This window comes from Chanodichthys erythropterus, chromosome 5 (genome assembly GCF_024489055.1).
Source record: "Chanodichthys erythropterus isolate Z2021 chromosome 5, ASM2448905v1, whole genome shotgun sequence".
Classification (NCBI taxonomy): domain Eukaryota; kingdom Metazoa; phylum Chordata; class Actinopteri; order Cypriniformes; family Xenocyprididae; genus Chanodichthys; species Chanodichthys erythropterus.
In genome coordinates this window covers 12,989,722-13,010,431 of record NC_090225.1, presented here as the reverse complement: position 1 = coordinate 13,010,431, position 20,710 = coordinate 12,989,722, and the positions used below count along the sequence as shown (strand labels likewise).

At 36.9% G+C, this 20,710-nt stretch overlaps 2 protein-coding genes across 4 annotated transcripts in view; one reads left to right on the top strand and one right to left on the bottom strand.

Annotated features, from left to right (window-relative positions):
• atrnl1a (attractin-like 1a) overlaps positions 1–20,710 on the bottom strand; it is a 332,899-nt gene that overhangs the window by 15,854 nt on the left and 296,335 nt on the right. The window lies entirely within an intron of this gene.
• The window catches only part of gfra1a (gdnf family receptor alpha 1a), an 85,508-nt gene that overhangs the window by 49,029 nt on the left and 15,769 nt on the right, over positions 1–20,710 (top strand). For both annotated transcript variants that reach the window (XM_067386120.1, XM_067386119.1), the window contains 2 exons: positions 18,074–18,425; positions 19,720–19,829. In XM_067386120.1, coding sequence (XP_067242221.1) covers positions 18,074–18,425; positions 19,720–19,829 — 462 coding nt within the window. The remainder of the gene's footprint in view (positions 1–18,073; positions 18,426–19,719; positions 19,830–20,710) is intronic.

Below are 20,710 nucleotides of genomic sequence, written 5' to 3'. Positions count from 1 at the left end.
ATAATGTTATTGGCCTGTCAGTATGACTTGCCAGATGGTAAAGTGGGCACAGAGGCTCAAAAAGTCAAAACGTGTGCAAAAAAAAAAAAAAAAAGTTCATGGAAAAGTCATGTAAATTCATGTTTGGACCTTGTTGTAAAACTGTTAATTTCCTCATTTATTGGGGCATGGGTATAAATGAACTACTATTATTCAGTTTTTCCTCAGACTGTTAATTCTTTATTTATGTCTGTCTGGGTTTCATCACTAACACTCACACTGAAAGATTTCATCATCACATCTTCCCCTGCTATTGATTTTCCCCTTCGTTTATTATGAATGTCTTCTGTTTCTTTTTTTTCCTGCTCTGGCCCCCTCGCTGTCTCTTCATCTCTCTCTATCATAGTCCGAGCTGTATGAGTGATGGATTCAGTCATTCTCATTGTGCTGTGGTTTATAGTCCTGTAGATAACCCACCAGCGTGTCCTGACTGACCTCCATAGTAATGGGTATTAATGAGAGGTCATAAAACATATCTGGTCCGACCACAGTAAAGTATGCCGCCAGAGGCCTGACGAACCCAGACGAGTTTCAGAGTTACATCCTCTCACTTCCCATGCAGCTCCATTAATTATGTGCCATGCGTTCATGAAGATGATGGTACGAATGCTATGGAAAGCGCTTGTGCATCTATATATACAATCCCATTTGCCACTATATTAACTTAAAAAAAGGAAGGTGAATGTCTGTGCACTGTCTGATTCAAATGCAATTGCTATCACTTTCTAAAATGTTCCTTTGTTGCTTATTCGACTGTTAGACGTTAATTTAAATGAACTTTTGTCAGCCAATTCAAATCAAAAATAAAATCAGATTATGCTTAAATAACAAATCTGCACAATCATATGCACCCTAGACTTATATTTCTAGTATTTTAAGGGAAAAAAACGAAAAGAAAAAAAAAAAAAAACACTGTGGTATTGGTGCATGCATGGTAACGATTTTGTGGCTTAAATCATAAACATCACTAATCCTGCTAATCAAAGAGTGTTTTCAACAAACCAGACTTGCTGTGCTCTATGAAGCACTCAGACAATGTGATTAAAATGTTGGCTTAATGTCGAGGAAGAGCACACTGTTGTTTCCAAATAATTACAGGGGAAGTTATCTGGCAGTTATTGGCTCTGGAACCCCTGTGAAGTCATTAGGTAATCTCATTAGGTAATAATGACCTCATTGGCTTGTTCCTTTACCTCCCAACTAGTGTAAGGGAGCAGTTTGGGAATAAATAAAATCAGGATGTTGTGCATATCTGCATTGTTTTCAGTTCTCTCCCCCCATCAATTTCTGTTATACTTTAGTTTTTTAAGTTGGATACAAAATATTCAAACTCCAGCAACAGTGGCAGTGAACAAAACACAAGCAGTTTTTAGTGTTCAAAGAAGCAACAAAATGCAGGAGAGTAACATTTTGGTGTGTTTGATGTGAAAAAATATCTTTGCATCATTGCTGTTTCTTTGAGCGCAGAGAGACAGATTCTCCAGAGACGACATATCTCCTCCAATTAGATATAAGAGCAGTGAAGGGCTCCTTCTTTCTTTCTTTCTTTCTTTCTTTCTTTCTTTCTTTCTTTCTTTCTTTCTTTCTTTCTTTCTTTCTTTCTTTCTTTCTTTCTTTCTTTCTTTCTTTCTTTCTTTCTTTCTTTCTTTCTTTCTTTCTTTCTTGTTCAATCAGTTATACTGAAATTACACAATGGCCAATATGATAAGCTAGTAATTATGTACATGTCTGATAAATGCCCAGTGTTATAAATCTATACCACTTAGTTAAAAAATGAAAGAAAATGAAACACACACACACACACACACACACAAAAATAAGAATAAATAAGTAGGCGTCATAATGTACATTATAAAATGGCTAGTTCCTGTCCTTGATTCTGATTTTTTTCAGGATAAACACGGCTATGACTGCTTCACCCAACGGTTCTGTGTATCACTACACAACACCCTTAGCAACCACTCTTAGCAACGTAAATGGTATGTTCTCAATTGATATTGTTCATTGAAGCGTACTGTATTATGTAGAAGAGTGTTGTGAGAAAGAGATCAAGTGAGCGAGTTTATTACCTGCATTCAGATTTAGCATTTTCCTTCAGGTCAGGTTCATAATAAAAATTCGGTTCAAATGTTCGATGTATTATCTTGTTCTTTTAACAATTAAGGGGTTTTCCCGTGACTGACAGCACTAGTCAAAGCATTTGTCAGTTGCGTCTTGTTCCATGTTCACAACAATTCAGTCTTTTCAATGTAAAAGTCTACGCTACTGACTGACACACTCATAAAGACAGTCACGGTCTGGGACTATTTTTTCGAGCGGAAGGAAGGCTTTTTTGTGAAAGTTTAAGGCGAGACACCCCAGGTGAATAGGGTAAAAAAATTAACTAATAGATATCACCATACTACCCCATGTGATTGATTACATTAAAAATTGCAAACATTTTTTGTATTACAAGTTTTCTAAAATGTTATGTTTAAATATGCAAATGAGGCATTATCTAATTAAATATGCGCACATTTGCATACTAGAACAAAAATCGGATTATTGGATGACGTCAGGTTCAAAATTCTCATTTAATTTTTGGACATATTAAATTCAAAGGTTTTTACAGAGGGAATTTTGGATATCTCTTTTTATCACTCCATAAATCCGAAATTACTATTAACAGCCAGAAAAAAAAAAAAAATATTTTCACAATTTTTTCGGAATAAAATGTTGTATAAAATCAGGCAAATTATATATCAACAAATCCCTCTGTAAAAACCTTCAGAATATAGAAAGGAATAAAACTGTAAAGTTTGGTGTAAATAAGTTCTGCTAAAGTGGAGATTTCTGACTCAGAGCAGGAGAAAAAACTCATTTTGAGAAAATGGCCTTTAAAGATATTTACTGTAATTGAAATCTATAGATGCAAATAGATAAAGTGCAGTTACACTACTGTTCAAAATTTGGGGGTTTGAGATTTTTTTTTAAAAATGTTTTTGAAAGAAATCTCTTATGCTCACACCAAGGCTACATTTATTATTATTGTGAAATATTATTACAATTTAAAATAACTATTCTCTATTTGAATCTATTTGAATTTAAAAATGTAAACTATATGTAATGCATAACTGATTTTTAGCAGCCATTTCTCCAGTCTTCAGTGTCACATGATCCTTAATAAATAATATACTAATCCTTAAATTCAGCCATTTTCAGTTTGTGCAAAAGAATGACAAAAGTAAATCCTAAAACATACAAAAACTCTCCAAAATTGGCTAATAATAATAAAAATAAAAAATGAATAACATATTTAATTATATACCAATATATCATGCATATTTAGAGTATTATTTTGTATCCTCATGGCTGGTCAATTACAAGTGTTCAGTCTCTACCAGTCTTTGTGTTGCTCTCTATGTCTTTCTGTTTCTCTTTCCCCACGTCCCTGCCAAGCTTGACTGTTTTTGCTGCGTGATCCTCAACTTTACCTGCCAGAACTGGGAGAGAAGTAGTCATCCATCTTCAGGGTATACTTTGGCACTGTGGATGTTAAATTAAAAACGTATAGCCTACAGAACTGGGTCATATGCACTTTAAGTGTCGAAGACAGCGCTTAGAAAATGAGCATCATCAATCAAAACTGTGAGTCTGCAATGCTTTGTGAATTCAGCAACACTACAGCCCAATTATATGGGGTGATAGACTGGAGACAATGTTTGTTTTTCAGCAAAATGTAAACTTTTCAACTGTAACGAACTGTGTAGATTAAACGTTTGTTATTATGTCGGTTTGTGTAGTTAACTTTTAGTTCTCATTTACCTCATTTCTGTCTTCTGGAACAATTCAGCTGAAATACTATCCTAATGTTTATGTTGTTTTTAGTTGTTATATTCTACCATCTCTTGTAAGTTTAGACATCAAATGATTCCCACTTTAAGAGTTCTTTATTTCAGGTGTCTGCAAATCCCTTTAGATGTATGAATCCCTGTCGTAACCTCTCAAATTGAATGAAAGCTGTAGTTTTCAGTGTTTAGAACAGACTGTTCATTTCCTCTGCATGGCTCCTAAGATTGGCAGCTGACATTCTGAGCGACGACAAGGATGGCAGAGAGAAATATCATATCACTGAGATAATAATAGACCACAGACTCTTAAAGCTGAGGAGAGAACAAGCGAGATTACATTCCCTGATGACTTTTGCACCGCTGAACACAGCACAACCAACTACTAGTGTCTCATATAGTTATTTAAAGTGGTGGGACACTGATTTAAATATAGCATGTATAACTGTCATCTCAAAATGGACATTAATTATTTTTGTACAATAACACAAATGGTATCTTTTTTATTTTGTTTCATTTGGAAATTTAGGTTTTGGCCTAATTTATTGAAAGTAGAGATGCATAGAACTAAATATTTTTATAATCAACTAGTCAGTGAGTTGTCTAAACTAGTTGACTTGAGCATTTTAGCCCTGGATAATTGGGCTGTTTTGGGGTCCACCACACATGAATTTGTGTGTTAATGAGCAGCTAGATGGTCTGAATCTGAATGTGACCAAATACTTGAGGTCCTGAGATGTGCTTTTAGAGGGTTAAGGCCCCAGTATACTTAAAACAAAGTTCTTTTTCGTTCTTCGTTTAGGGGTAAAATGAATTTCGAAATGCATGACCAGCGATATACTGTAAACGAACATCTGACCCCGCCCACACTGCTGAGAATGACGTATAGATGAATTTGTAAATATGTGCCGTGCACTTTCTTCTCAGTAACAAAATAAACACAACAAAAATGAGAAAACAGCAAGCATTTATTATATAAAGCATAAGAAAGCGTCTGATCATAACAACATGGGTATGTTAGCACGAGCCCTGCAAATTAGCACTCCAGTCACGCAACGTCTTCATGTGGCACTTTATTAAATAGATTGCTTAAAATCAAGCAGCTTTACAGTATCAAACATGAAAAACAGTGTTAGTGCCTCATTTTTTTACAAGCACAACTTCATTTTGTACTATAAAGCTGCTATCCAGTGTGTTCATGTTTTCACCCACGGAGATCTTACCTCAACAAACTCAAACACACGAAACGAGTCAGAGACTCGTTCCACGCGAATGAAGGTGGAGCCTCTGCGCACAGCTCCTATTACGTTATCGTCATGGACCAATGGTAGTACGAAGGTGTTTTGCAGCTGGAGCGAACTTTTTCTGAAAGTTCGCTTTGGCAAGCCGTTTCGAACTTCCAAACGAACACAAAACGAACTTCGTTTTGGCCTGATTTTGTTCGAAATTACGTCACATCAAATTGTTCTTCGATTTAGTTTGAAGTATACCGGTTCCTTTAGTTCACCCAAAAATGAAAATTCTATCATTAATGACTCACCCTCATGTCGTTCTACACCCGTTAGGCATTCGTTCATCTTCAGAACACAAATTAAGATATTTTTCATAAAATCCGATGGCTCAATGAGGCCTCCATTGCCAGCAAGACAATTAACACTTTCAATGCCCAGAAAGCTACTAAAGACATATTTAAAACAGTTCATGTGACTACAGTGGTTCAACCTTAATGTTATGAAGTGATGAGAATACTTTTTGTGCGGCAAAATAACGACTTCATTCAACAATATCTACTGATGGCCAATTTCAAAACACTGCTTCATGAAGCTTCAAAGCTTTACAAATATTTTGTTTTGAATCAGTGATTCAGAGCGTGCATCAAACTGCCAGTCATGCCCCCAGTGGTGAACCATTGAAATTTCAAAACACTTATGACATACCGAAGCCTCTTTTACTGAAATCACATGACTTTGGCAGTTTGTTACGCACTCCGAACCACTGATTCGAAGCAAACGATTCGTAAAGCTTCAGAGCTTCATGAAGCAGTGTTTTGAAATCGCCCATTGATAGATATTGTTGAATAATGTCATTATTTTGTTTTTTGGGGGCACAAAAAGTATTCTCGTCGCTCCATAACATTAAGGTTGATAATAATTGTAATAATAATTCATCATAATAGTAATTTCTTACATTTATATATTTCTTTTCTGGGTACTCAAAGCGCTTTACATATGGAAGGGGGAATCACCTCAACCACAACCAATGTGCAGCATCCACCTGGATGATGCAACGGCAGCCATACTGCGCCAGAACACCCATCACACACCAGCTTATTGGTAGAAAGGAGACACAGTGATGAAGCCAATCAGTGTAAGGGGATGATTAGGAGGCCATGATGGACAGAGGCCAATGGGCAAATTTGGCCAGGATGCCGGGGTTACACCCCTACTCTTTTCGAAGGACATCCTGAGATTTTTAATGACCACAGAGAGTCAGGACCTCAGTTTAACATGTTATCAAAGGACGATGCTTTTTGACAATATAGTGTCCCCATTACAATACTGGGGTGTTAGGACCCACACAGACCACAGGGTGAGCACCCCCTGCCTACCTCACTAACACCTCTTTCAGCAGCAACCTAGTTTTCCCAGGAGTTCTCCCATTCAGGTACTAACTAGGCTCAGCCCTGCTTAGCCTAAGTAGGCAACACCTGTGATATGGCTGCTGGTGATATTAGCTTGCATATTACTAGAATATTGGCTGTTTATTAGTACTTAATAAGCACATATTAATGCCTTATTCTGCATGACCATATCCTACATCCCTTAATCCTACCTAATACCTAAATTTAACAACTACCTTATTAACTATTAATAAGTGGTAAATTAGGAGGTTATTGAGGGAAAAGTTGTAGTTAATAGTGAATAAGTGTTGCCCATACTGAAGTGTTACCAAAGTTTCTAAACAAATGTTTTTGATCTTATTGTTTTAATCAAAGTGTCGATGTTCCGGTGAAACGCAATACTTCTTTTAGGTGATATATGCAGGATAAATCCAATCATTTTGATGCTCTCACTGCTCAAACTCCACCCCTTTCTTATAATCGCCGCAAGCTTTCATTCAGAGATGCCTCCATCCAATCAACAACCGTTGGGTTGAATCAAGTTCCCACCCTATATATATATATATATATTTTTTTTTTCTTTTCGATAATCTTTATTTAGATCTATGTCACAATATGTAAGAAAGGATCTGTCGCTACTTCTCTTCATTGCAACTTTAAAAGTTTAACTATTTTTAACTTGACACTACATCTTAACATAAAATTCATGGTGTGAGACATTGAAAAACCAAGACCTGATTAAGTGGCCAAGTCTCTCGTGGTAGACAGTCTCAAAGCATCCTAAGAAGTTCTGACGTCAAAAATATTAAATCTAATACAACTAGTAAAACTATTAATTTGGTCGATCAGCCATACTGACCCATCACTGACAGAAAGCAGATTTCTTTTGAAAAGTTGTTTAAACTGAGTTCATCTCATTAGTATTCATACAGCAATAACACTTAAGGGGTGTTTGTACAAGTGTGAGAATGCACGATAAAACATACCGTTTGTTGCATCTCACAGCCACATTTTGCTCTCTCATTACAAAAGCCCCTGGCTCTGCTAAACAGCTTTCTGTATTTTTGTTAGAAATATCACAGTACTTATATGATTTAGATGTGCAGCAGATGCAGTTGACTGCCAGTTTAGATAGCCACACTGATATCTCACTCCCAGTGGGTTTCCACATTAGCTCAGAGCGATCTCTCACTCTTCCAGTCCTTTATGAGCAGTTCAGTCAGTGGGCGCCTTTTGAACGTGACTGCCGTTTAAGTATTTTCCCTCCCACATTGTTCCTTCTCTCTTAGAGGATTCACACACGAGTAGCGCTGCCTGACGGGGTCTGATGAGATGGCTCTTCACTTCAGCGTGACCTTTGACTCATATAGTCAGTAGGCGCAGAGATAAAGACCACATTGATGACTGTGACGTCTGTCAAATGTCATATGACTAGAGCTGTATGATGATTCACAAGTCTCAATAGTAGTTTTAGCTGTCATTTTAGGACGCTTGGTAAGCCGCACAGTCCTCTGAGTTCCAGAGCATATGGCCTCTATCAGTGCTGCCAGTTTTGGTGCAACAAGTACTGCCCAATCAGAGCCAAGCACTGCTGCTTTAGCCTGATTGCACTTTGGAGGTTTATACTGCACTTTAAGCCTTTGGCAATAGATGCACTTTCACGGAATTTTTCACCACCCAGTGTAATTCCGTCTCACTTTGGCAAGTTGATCGATTCCAAATGAAATGGAAAATTATTCACAGTCATGAAAGCAGTGGGGCTGGACCTGAAAAGCTGCCCAATCTAACTTAGAAATAATGTTGTTTTCGACCATGTTTATCAAGACCTGCAACTTCTAAGCTCCTGCAAACAGCATCCTCTGCTTCATTGTGCCATTAATGGTTCTCGCTCTCTTTCTGATGCCATTGTGGGAACTTTAAGTTGAGGTCATTAAAATTTGACATAGAAAATATTACAATATAATTATAAAATGTAATATATATGTTTACATTTTACATTGTATGAAACAACTGAAAAAAATAGAAAATCCATATACGTTGAAAGGTGGTTAGGTTTAAAGGTGATAGACAGGATTTTTTCGTTGACTGAGAATCCAAAGACTGTTACTGAGTTTTTGAAATGAGTGCATTCATAAGAAAAGCCCCCCTCCTTCACAGCTAATTTCAAAGGAACGCCTCCCAAAACTCGTGCACGAGTATTGGAACACGAGTGTTTGCCACCGGAATTCGCTGTGTCGTGTTTTTGGATTCATTATGTCGGACTCACCGCAGGTAACTCATAATCTGCACTTGTTTTTCCTGTCTCCTGACAAAAACATTGCATGCGGTGCCTGTGGAGTGTGGAAAGGTATTGGAGCGCGAAGCCGTGCTCGTCTCTCACAAGGAACATCACGGCAGTGATTGACAAGCCAGAGGGCCAATCGTTTACGCGATGATCGCGTAACATCCTCTTTAGCACCTATATAATGTATTATTATAATTCATTTTTAAATTAAACTTATATATATATATATATATATATATATATATATATATATATATATATATATATATATATATATATATATATATATATATATATAATTTTTTTTTTTAGTCTTTAATTATTTTAAAATGGAGTTTTATGTGACATTTATTTTATTCATAAATGCTGTTTTTTACACTGAATTCTTCAAAGAATCCTGGAAAAACAATTATCAGTTTCCACAAAAATATTAAGCAGCACAACTGTTTTCAACATTGATAAGAAGAAATGTTTCTTCTTAATAATCCAGTAATGGCTGCTGAAAATTTTCGGAGGAATAAATGACATTTTAAAATATATTAAAATAGAAAATAGTTAGTTTAAATTTTAATAATATTTCACAATATTACTGTTTTCATTAAAATTACTAACGGCCCCACACTTTTGGACTCTTTTCTGTTTAAACAATGAATGAAAAATACATTTCTTCCTCTATATTCTTTCAATTTCTCAAACAAGAACAGTATTTTCTTATTTGCACATGGTCAAAGGGTACTTGTTTGGGCAGTGATTCAGCAACATTCTGTTTGCATGCTCTATTTCATCACATCCAATCATGGGAAATAGATCACAGCTATCCTATCATATCTCTTGCATTCATGCAAATACAGCAGCAGGGTCTAATGATTCTCACTAGTATAACTTCCCGTGAAACGGATGTCTCTCAGTGTGGCGGTACTCTGGGGCTAGAACAGTATATCTCTGTGACAGGCTGGGGTGGGGGGTGGGGGGTGTGGAGTGGTGGGGCGGCTGTGCATATTAATGCCTCAAAGATCATGTTTGTGTACAGGGCCAGGATCGAGCAGGCAGTCTGGGCCATGAATCCTCATCATTCGAGGGTTCTGGCAGGATGGTGATGCTAAAGCTTGAGGGAGTGTGTATGTGTGTGAGGGATGTTAACTTCTCAAACAACCTCCCATTTTGGTGGGAGTGATATCAAACATACCAAAAGCTAATCACATAGTCAAGGCATCAATGGCTATAGTTTACTCGGAATTACTCAAACGGTTACTAATACAAAGTATCACATTTTCTGAGCTAACCTCATCTTGTCGACACCGGCTTCCTTACCAAACCCACCATTATCCCAGGATTTAACCAATCACTGCTGAAACCCTATGCACCCTGATGAAATATCTTAGAGGAATGTCCTTCTCTGAGAGCATGCCACCTTGATCGAAAGAGTGAGGAGAGACAGAGCAAGGGCTTCAGGGATCAATTACAGAGGTCTTGAGTTATAGGACTGCTACAGTTTCATTTGCCATTATTACACTGGAGGATTGTTTACAGAAACAGAGAGTTTATTAAGCACTACAAAGAACCAAAAGACAGGAGAAAGAGAGGGTCTTCTTTTCAACCATGTGTCTTCTCTGATTCACTGATGGTAAACAAGGAAAGAGCTCTCTATGTTTCCACCTGTACAAATGGATTGTTATGGTCCACAAGTGAAATACACCAACATACTGTATATCCACTGCAAGAAGAGATGGAGAGCTCTGAACTATATGGCCCCATCTTTTCATTCAATATTTTAAAATGTAATCAGATAAAAAAAAAAAAAAAAAATCATTTAGTTTACAACAAACATTGAATTTTTAATTTGTCAAATAGGGTGGTGAGAAATATTTTTTAATGTTTAATGTACAGTTATTGGAATCAGGATTTTGGACCAATGAGATTTTACTGTGGGCGTGGCTACTAAAAACAATGCTAGGAATAGAAAGCAATCCATCAACAAAATGTCCTGCTACTCATAGCTTTTATTGCATCATGTTTCAGCTGTATTTTATGTCATTATATGCTTGTGTATTTATTTTATATCAGATAAACAGACAAATATAGTTCTAGTGTTCATAAGGACTGCACAGGGCTTTGTCTGAGCCACTATAGAGCTGACTAATTACAGCACATTATCAAACACAGCCCTTACCTTATATTATCAATCACTTCAAGTGAGTAATCTACATCTGTGTGACCGCAGGGAGAGAAAACCTGGACACACACCAACAGTGTCGGTCAAAGTATTTGTTAATGTTTTCCATCTTTTTAGTCTCATTATGTCGTTGTTTCTATAATTGTCTCTTCATTTAGTTTCTTCAGTCTAGTGACTGAAAATAATCACCTGAAAGACACAAAGAAAGTTATAGTCAGAGACTAGCACACGCACACACACACACACATGTACTCAAGAGGACATCAGGTTCTTATCACGGTGGTGTTTTAATCAAATCCTCGACCTCTCTGCTAATCGCTGGTGACATTACAGTTCCAGATAAAGTATGAGAGGAGTGCGCTGGATTCCCCTCGTTGTTTAACTGTACGTTTCCCATTAACCCTCAGGTGAGGCTTTTATTAGGATTTAATCAGGCCTCTGTTTTCTGATCCTGGAGAGAAAGTATGTTAAATCAGCATAGAGAGAGGGAGAATTAAAAGAGTGACTACAGTGCCTTTGCTCTCATTTTATTGAATTGGAATGTCTATATATTCTCTGTATTTCTAAACACTGGCAAAAGGTTAATTGAATTCATTCTTATTTTGGACCTTTTTGCCTTTTTATTATCCATCCATCTGAGAATTGAACTCATGACCTTGGTGCTGCTAGTGCCTTACATATACTTTGCAGGTTGAGCTACAGGAACACAAACCCATGAGATTATGTGAACTCCAACTTCTAAATAACAGACATTGTAACTGCTGCAGTAGGGCTCCAATTTCATTGTTTAATGTAAATCAATATTTAAAAAAAAAAAAAAAAAAAACTTACCCACAGTTGGATCACTGTTGTGATGGCTCAAGGAAAGAACAGATGATAACAAAGGTCCAAATAAAGCATTAGAAGCAGATCTGTAAATACACGGGTTTGTTCTAATAGCATCCAAGGTCATTATTCAGACTGATTCTCCTGCAAATTGAAAATTAGAGCCAAAAGAGGAAGGAAATAAGAGACGCTAATCAATTTGAGGCTGTATCAGAGATGAGACACAGTAGGGGAGGGGGTTTGTGCTCTACCTACCAGGCCAGATGGCCAGTGTGTGTGAGGTGTGGGGTGAATGAGCTATGTATGTGTGATGTTGGTATTTGTGAACATGAAGCATGTTCATGAGTAGGATTGGTACAGTAGGTGCAAAAACCTTAATTGATCCTTGATTTTGAATAGGTAAGAGACTGAAAGGGTTAGTTCACCCAAAAATTTCTGTCATTAATTACTCACCCTCATGTCGTTCCAAACCCGCAAGAGCTTCGTTCACTCTCTTTAGAACACAAATTAAGATATTTTAGATGAAATCCAAGGGTTTCTGAACCACACATAAAGAGCAAAGTCATTGCACCTTTTGAGGTCCAGAAAGGTAGTAAAGACATCATTAAAACCATCCATGTGACTACAGTGGTTCAACCTTAATGTTATGAAGCGACGAGAATACTTTTTGTGCATGCAAAAATAATGACTTTAGTCAATAATTTATTTTCTTCCATGTCAGTCTGTTACACTGTTGATGTAGTGAACGGAGTGCAGAGATGTCTTTTATATTGTTAACAATGTCTTTAATACCTTTCTAGACCTCAAAAAGGTGCAATGACATTGCTGCATAATATGTGCGCTTCAGAAATCCTCGGATTTCATAAAAAATGACTATTGGTTTTACAATTGGATTTAAACCTTGTATTATATGGCAATTGATTACAAATTACCAGCCAACTGCAAGTAAATCTGTTTTATTTACTCACCATAGCCACTTTTTATGTGGTGCTTGACGAGTGTAAACGTTAGACACTGATTATATGGATTGTGTGTCTGTGTGTGTTCATGTGTGATTTGGTCACTCTCTTCTGTGTGACATCTGGTACTAACGGTTCATACGACAGGTGAAGGATTCAGACAGCTGTAGAGGATCGTTTCGACCTGAAGCCCTTTGTGCCAAGACACAGAATAGGTATTTTATTCTTGTCAGCCTCGGGGCATCAGATCAGAAGGGCACATCGCACACCCACACCCACACAGATAATATCTTTTTTTTTTTTGATGATGATGATGATCAGTATGCAAGACTATTCAACTTGCCGATTAAATAATACTGCTGCTACTAGCTGACTTAGAAGTACTAGTCATTTAAATACATATAGATTGATTGATTGATTGATTGATTGATTGATTGATTGATTGATTGATTGATTGATTGATTGATTGATTGATTGATTGATTGATTGATTGATTGATTGATTGATTGATTGATTGCACATTTAATGTTTTGGTTTATATTTTTACAAAGGCTCCGTTTAATTACCATCATGTTAATGTTATATTTTAAAAAATAATATATTTTGAAAAGAGAAACATTAATGAAGCTTACTTGACACTTTAACAGTTGCTATATAAACATCCTAATGAAGAGAAATACGGTTATATAACGTATAGTTGTCAGTACACATCAAGCTTTTCTTGTGATTTTGCAGCCCATCATGTGTACAGATACTTTTTTTATGCATGAGAAGAACATGTATCACCCCGGACATGCAAGAGGTTTCAGTGGTAACGAACAACAAAACCTTAACATGCTGACTTATGCGGTCCAACTTTTATTTGAGGCAATTTTTTAAATAATAAATAGGCTATTAGGTTTGAACATATTGGTCATGCACTGCCTATTGATTCAGCTGATTTGAATAAATATGTTTATAATGGCTAACATTGCTTAAATGAACGCTTAATATACAGTGATCATAAATGCAAGGCGGAGGTGGTTGTGTTGAGTGTCTGTGTGAAAGTGTGTGTGCACGTCTGATGCTCTGACCGAGAACATCACACTGTTCATGAATAGGCGAGATTGCATTCCACTTTTTCTTCCACACACAGATAAGCACCCACTCTCAGAGAGCGAAACAGTGAGAAACACAGAGTTTTCTTTGCTGAAGGGCTTGAATGGGCAGATGTTGTCTGGGCAGATGGACTTTAAATGTGTGTACATGCTTCTGTGTGTCTGTGTGTGTGTGTGTGAGTGTGTGTGTGTGTGTGTGTGTGTTGAATTATAGTCCAGACTGCTAACAGATGGGGTGGAGTGGTGTTTTTTTACATTGTGCTATGGAAGGTCAAGGGGCCAATGCATCTCACACAGTCCCTAAAAAGATACACAACCATGTTTTTAAAAAGAATGTTTTTTTTTTTTATGCTTTTGTAAGACGTCTCTTATGCTCACCAACACTGGAATTATTTGATAAAAAATACTGTAAAAATAATAATATTGTAAAACATTTTTATTTACATTTTATTTTAATATATTGTAAAATGTAATTCATTCCTGTGATGGTAAAGCTGAGTTTTAGCATCATTATTCCAGTCTTCAGTGTTACATGATCCTTAAGAAATCATTCTAATATGCTGATTTGGTGCTTAAATAACATTTCTTATTATTATTAATGTTGAAAACCTAAATAGAAAGTTCAAAAGAACAGCATTTAAAAAAAATAAATGAATAAATAAAAAATAGAAATCTAACATTATAAATGTCTTTAACATCATAAATGTTTTTAATGCATCCTTGCTGAATAAAAGTTGTTTTTTAATGAAGTCTTGCTGACCTCAATCTTTGGAATGATATGGTATAATTTGCTCTTGACTTCAGCACAGACTGACATTTACTTGTTAGAGATACAGTCATCACTGAGCACTGATTTTCTAATAATAATAATAAGTTTTCTACTTATTATTGTGCATCATTATAGAAGTGCACCGCAAACACAGTTAATAATCCATATTACTTACGTAATTTCTGATTTGACTGGATCATAAATAGCTTTATACCACAAGAAATCAGGTAGTTGGAGGGGAGAGGTTAAAAATGGTATAAGGGATTTATGAAATAATTTGAGTCATTTCAGAGGCAGAAGTTTTGATAAAAGATTATTACATTTTGCTTTGCATTGTGCACAATACATTACAAAAGTAAATAGGGTCAGTTTTGATTACATGTTGACTTTGAAGCATCTTTTTCACTGTGTCCAACAAATACAGACTGGAAGTCATTCATTTCTAATGGAGAGTAATACAGGAGATGCATTGAGCTCCTGGGTATGCAGAATTTTGGGACCCTATTTGAGCTTCACATGTGACCCAAAGTGATGCATTCTAATCAAACTATAACCGTGAGGTGAGAATGACAATTATTCCTGTAAAATGGGTGTTACGAATATTTATTTCAGAAATAATTATTTTATAATTTTTTACATAATAATAATTTATTAATTTATCCCCCAAAAACCTACTGTGCTTTTCTTTCAGACAAATTTATTTTTGTAGATATATTCATACATTCATTCATTTTACCAGGGCGAAGGGTAACAGCTGCTTCACGACCAATTTTTAAAACTTCTATTCGACTACCACTAGGGGGCGAAATGCAACAATCGTATCCTAATGTTGGAGATAGTGGAAAAACAGCTTAAGCCATTTTATACATCTGTTTTTAGCCTTGATCTGATCCAACATGACTTACATGACCAAATGATATCACCTCCTGCTGCTAGTGGCTCTGAGGACACAGTCTCCTCTTGGGCTCCCTTAAAGATAACCATCTTATTAGCACTGTCCTTACATACACACGCACATACAAAAACACATGCACTGCACAAGTACGCTCCGCCCTCGCTCTAATATAACCCATCTCTTGTTTTTAATTGGCTCTCATTATAAACCAAACTGCTGCTGTAGCTCAGCGAGTCTCCAGAAATGTTAGTTAATGGTGGAATGTGTTAGAAAGCCAGCAATTAGCCACAGCTGACAGGCGAGAGCAGAGCCATGCCGGCCGCTTTGATGACTCCCCTGTTCGGCCAAGATGACTGTTTGTTTAGGCTGCAGGGATCCAAAGGGACGAGCACTGTTTCATTTAACATAAAAAAACAGCCTAAAACAAAAAACAGGTTCCTTATAAACAGCCTCTGTGTTTTGGCAGACCTGCAGAAATAGGGATGATTAATTCACATGCCTGTCAGTGCTGTGGGGTATTCAAATGAAAGATTTTTTTTGTGTGTGTGTTTGTGTGTGTGTATGTGTGTATGTGTGTGTGTGTGTGTGTGTGTGTGTGTGTGTGTGTGTGTGTGTGTGTGTGTGTGTGTGTGTGTGTGTGTGTGTGTGTGTGTGTGTGTGTGTGTGTGTGTGTGTGTGTGGACCAAGGATTTCAGAGCTGTGGATAGCATCAGACTCTTTGTTTTTCTTTGTCTGTTTGTTCTGCTTATGGTATCTACTTTTTTACTTAATTTATTTTTACAGATTTAAAGGTGCTGTAAGCAAATTTAGCTGCTGATTTTGCTCAATTCAGCCACACACTCTCTCTGCAAAAACCCTGCCTCCAAAATTGTGCAAAATGATTGATGGATAGAGAGAGTCTGGAAGTGGCTATTGGTTCTGATTGGATTCTGATTAGCATTCCAGTAGCTCAAACAGTACAGCATGGCATTACATCACCTTTAAAAATTATGGAATCATAATTGACAATACTTTGCTGTGTTTATTCTAAATGATTTATCTGTGCCGAAAATTATCAGGGGAATATGGCATTTTCAGTTTTTGGCCAAAAGAGAAAAACGGCTGAATTTGGAGGGTAAAATATGCATTTTTGTTCGGGTTCTCCTAGTCAAATTCGCATTTCAGGGCTTAAATATTATGTTATTTTGGGGTTGTTTCAACCTGCGGACATGAAAAACAATCCGAGGCAACAGTGTTAAAGTAGCCCAATTCCGCTGGAAAACCACAGACTTGGCAACACTGCTGATCCTCTCCCTGCTAGGCTCTGCTCATATGCTCTGACAATAATAGCTTTGAAGGACATTATTTGGATAATTAGTCAAAAAATAAATATATTAAATCTGATTCTGTTGCAAAGAACTGAATAAAGAATAATATTGATATTTAATATTAAAGGGTTAGTTCACCCAAAAATGAAAATAATGTCATTTATTACTCACCCTCATGTCGTTCTAGACCCGTTAGGCATTCGTTCATCTTCAGAACACAAATTAAGATATTTTTTATGAAATCCAATGGCTCAGTGAGGCCTCCATTGCCAGCAATGTCACTGAACCTCTCAAGATCCAGAAAGGTACTAAAGACATATTTAAAAAAGTTCATGTGAGTACAGTGGTTCTACATTAATATTATAAAGTGACAAGAATACATTTTGTGCGCCAAAAAACAAAATAACGAATTTTCAACAATATCTAGTGATGGGCGATTTCAAAACACTGCTTCGAAGCTTTTTGAATCTTTTGTTTCGAATCAGTGTTTCGGAGCGCCAAAGTCACATGATTTCAGTAAATGAGGCTTCGTTTACACGATCCGAACCACTGATTCGAAACAAAAGATTCATAAAGCTTTGAAGCAGTGTTTTGAAATCGAACGACATGAGGGTGAGTATTAAATGACAATTTTCATTTTTGGGTGAACTAACCCTTTAATATATTGTGAAATAAATGTGGTTATGTTACTTTATTGGCTTGTATTTTTTAATTCAGTATCATTTAATTTCATTAAAAAGTATAATATTAATACAATTATTTGTATAAAGCTAATTTAAAACAATAAATAAATAATTTTTAAAAAGCATTTTCGGTTTCAGGTTTCGGCCAAGTGCATCTAGAAGTTTAGGTTTTGGCCCAGAATTTTCATTTCGATGCATCCCTATTATTTATTCATTATATTTTTTACTTTGCCCTCAAAACCTTTAATCAAAATAACTTCCTCTCCCTTGTGCAGCAACATCTCTTCTCTTCTCTGTTTACCAGTGCAAGGGCGGGACAACCTGTCACTCACATGAGATCACAGCAATAACAAACCACAACGATCCAATCAATTCCCAATTGACAAAATCAAGTCCTGTCCTATTTTTTTTTTTTTTTTTCTTGTTGGAGAAGCTGTTTCACTCATATGACACAATAGTGAAGAAAAGAATATTGCAACTTCCATTTCATGACGACGTTATCCAAGTTTTACTATTAAATACTGTGCACTACAGCCAATAGGGACACAAATCAGATGTTCATTTTAGTTATATTGTGTATTTTCTGTCTTTGCAGGTGAGCCTGCGCTAGCAAAGGAGAACAACTGCTTGAATGCAGCAAAGGCCTGCAACCTAAATGACACCTGCAAGAAATACCGTTCGGCTTACATAAGCCCCTGCACAAGCAGAGTCTCAACGGCTGAAGTCTGCAACAAACGGAAGTGCCACAAGGCCCTGCGGCAGTTCTTCGACAAGGTGCCGCCCAAGCACAGCTATGGTATGCTCTTCTGCTCGTGTCCTTTAGGGGATCAGTCGGCCTGTTCTGAGCGCAGACGCCAGACCATCGTGCCAGCCTGTTCATACGAGGATAAGGAGAGGCCCAACTGCCTGACACTGCAAGCATCATGCAAGACTAACTACATCTGCAGGTCAATTTAACTCAATTTAAAATGTTATTCTCTTGAGCATTTTCTCAATATTTCTTAAGGTAATGAAGTTGTAATACGTTAATAAATCGTTATTGATTTTTGTTAATTTTTGGATGACAGATCAAAAGGACAAATAATGCAGATTTATTTTCACGGCCTGCTTTGCTCATATTTACCAAGAGGGCCAATAATTCTGACCACAACTGTATATATAATATAATGTCTACTTCTTACGAAACTGTTATAATATAATATAATATTTTTTAAAATCATATTATTACATTATAAAACTACAAAAAAAAGAGGCATTTCACTACATATGTAATAGTAAAGCAATACTTCCACACTTCATGGCAGCACTTATCTTGTGTGCATTAACACATGGCAGTGCAAACTGAGCTATTTAGAGGTGCTAAGAAATGCCTCACTGAATCTGAGAGGCAAGATCACAACATGCCATCTGTAATAACACATATTCACAACTAGGGACAGACATGGCCATGAGCAGGTAAGCTGCATCTATTGGGAAATAAAGCGTTTATTAAGCTAAAGCAGGAGAGCACATCGCGAGGACAATCGAGGTGATTATTGAAGTCTAGCAATAAAAACTGCAGCCCTAAATCTGGTTTGTGCAGGAAGGAGGCAACCCCAGAGTCCTCTAAGTGGCTTGTTAAGGATTCATTAGCACAACGTGGATGTAGTTTTGCCAAGTAAACGTCTTTAGGCACAGAGAGAGCGACAGCTAATGACCCTGCTCAATCAGAAGTGCCGCCGCTCGGCATTCTGGGGGCACATTCAGACACTTATACAAATAAATGGAATATATTTGCACTTGCGCTCCGGGTCTGTACAGTTCACATTCTCCATTCTGGTTGCTTTTTTCCTCATTATTTGTCTTTCTCTTTATATCCATCCTGTTCTTGTACCCATGATCGTTTTAAAGCTAGGTGTAGCCCCTAGCTGTACCAAGAGCTTCGTTGTAGTTGTGCAAAGATCCCAAACTAGTCCTACACCATGTGTCTTAGGAGACACAGCACAGCACATTCATTTACACATTCCTTCTCCATCCTTAACACTATGACAGACTGCTGCTGAGAGTCTTCCAGCACATTTAACAGCCAAGAACTGTGGGTGCCGTTAGCTTTACAAACACAGATTTGGCAACATATGTTTTATTTAATTTATAATGAACAGTATTTAATTATAAAGTGATGTTGTTAGTACTCATTGTACCAGGATACATAGTAAAAGGTGATAACTATGCAATATAAAGTGTGTATGTGGTGTTTTTTAGGTCTCGTCTGGCTGATTTCTTCACTAACTGTCAGCCTGAGCCCCGCTCTCTTTCTGGTTGTCTGAAGGAGAACTACGCTGACTGCTTGCTGTCATACTCTGGTCTCATTGGTGAGTCTGTCTTGTAACTTGGATAAGCAAGTTCATACAAAACATCTGAGAATCATTGCATTTATAAATGTATCTTTCGTGCTGTGAAACTTGAATACATTTATTTGAATGTGTGTTTTTAAGGGATAATACATGGCTAGTTGTGCATTAAACAATTTTAATGCAGAACATGAAGTGGAGCCTGTGGAGTGCATTCATGTCATTTATGCACCACTAGACATGGATTATCCTGGTTATACCATGTTCTTTTGCCCGTATTGAAAAGTTAAAGCTGCGAGTGATTTTTGATTTAATTACTTCAAAAACGGCGACACATTGCTACCTCCTTGCTGTGTTGATTAATGTAGCAATTCAGTAGTGAAGTTAATTTATAATATAAATATATATATATATATATAATATAGGCCCGGTTTCACAGACAGGGCTTAGACTAAGCCAGGATTAGGTCTTTGTTCAGTTAGGGTATTTAAGTAGCTTTTATAAATGCATCTTGAGACAAAACAATGACAGTAACATTGTAAGATTTGTCAGTGCAAGTTTCTTTCAGTTAAAACATCTCATACATGCATTTTTGTCTGGGACTAACTTAAGCCTTGCCTGTGAAACCAGGGGATAGTGTCTCATTAACTAATACTGGGTGACTGCTAGTTCTCTCCATACAATCCACTGAGATATACATTATATTGCCAAAAGTATCGGGACACCCCTCCAAATCATTGAATTCCAGTGATCCAATCACTTCCATGGCCCAGCTGTATAAAATCAAGCACCTAGACATGCAGACTGCTTCTACAAACATTTTTGAAAGCCTGGGTGTTCTCAGGAGCTCAGTGAATTCAAGCGTGGTACCGTGATAGGTTGCCACCTGTGCAATAAGTCCA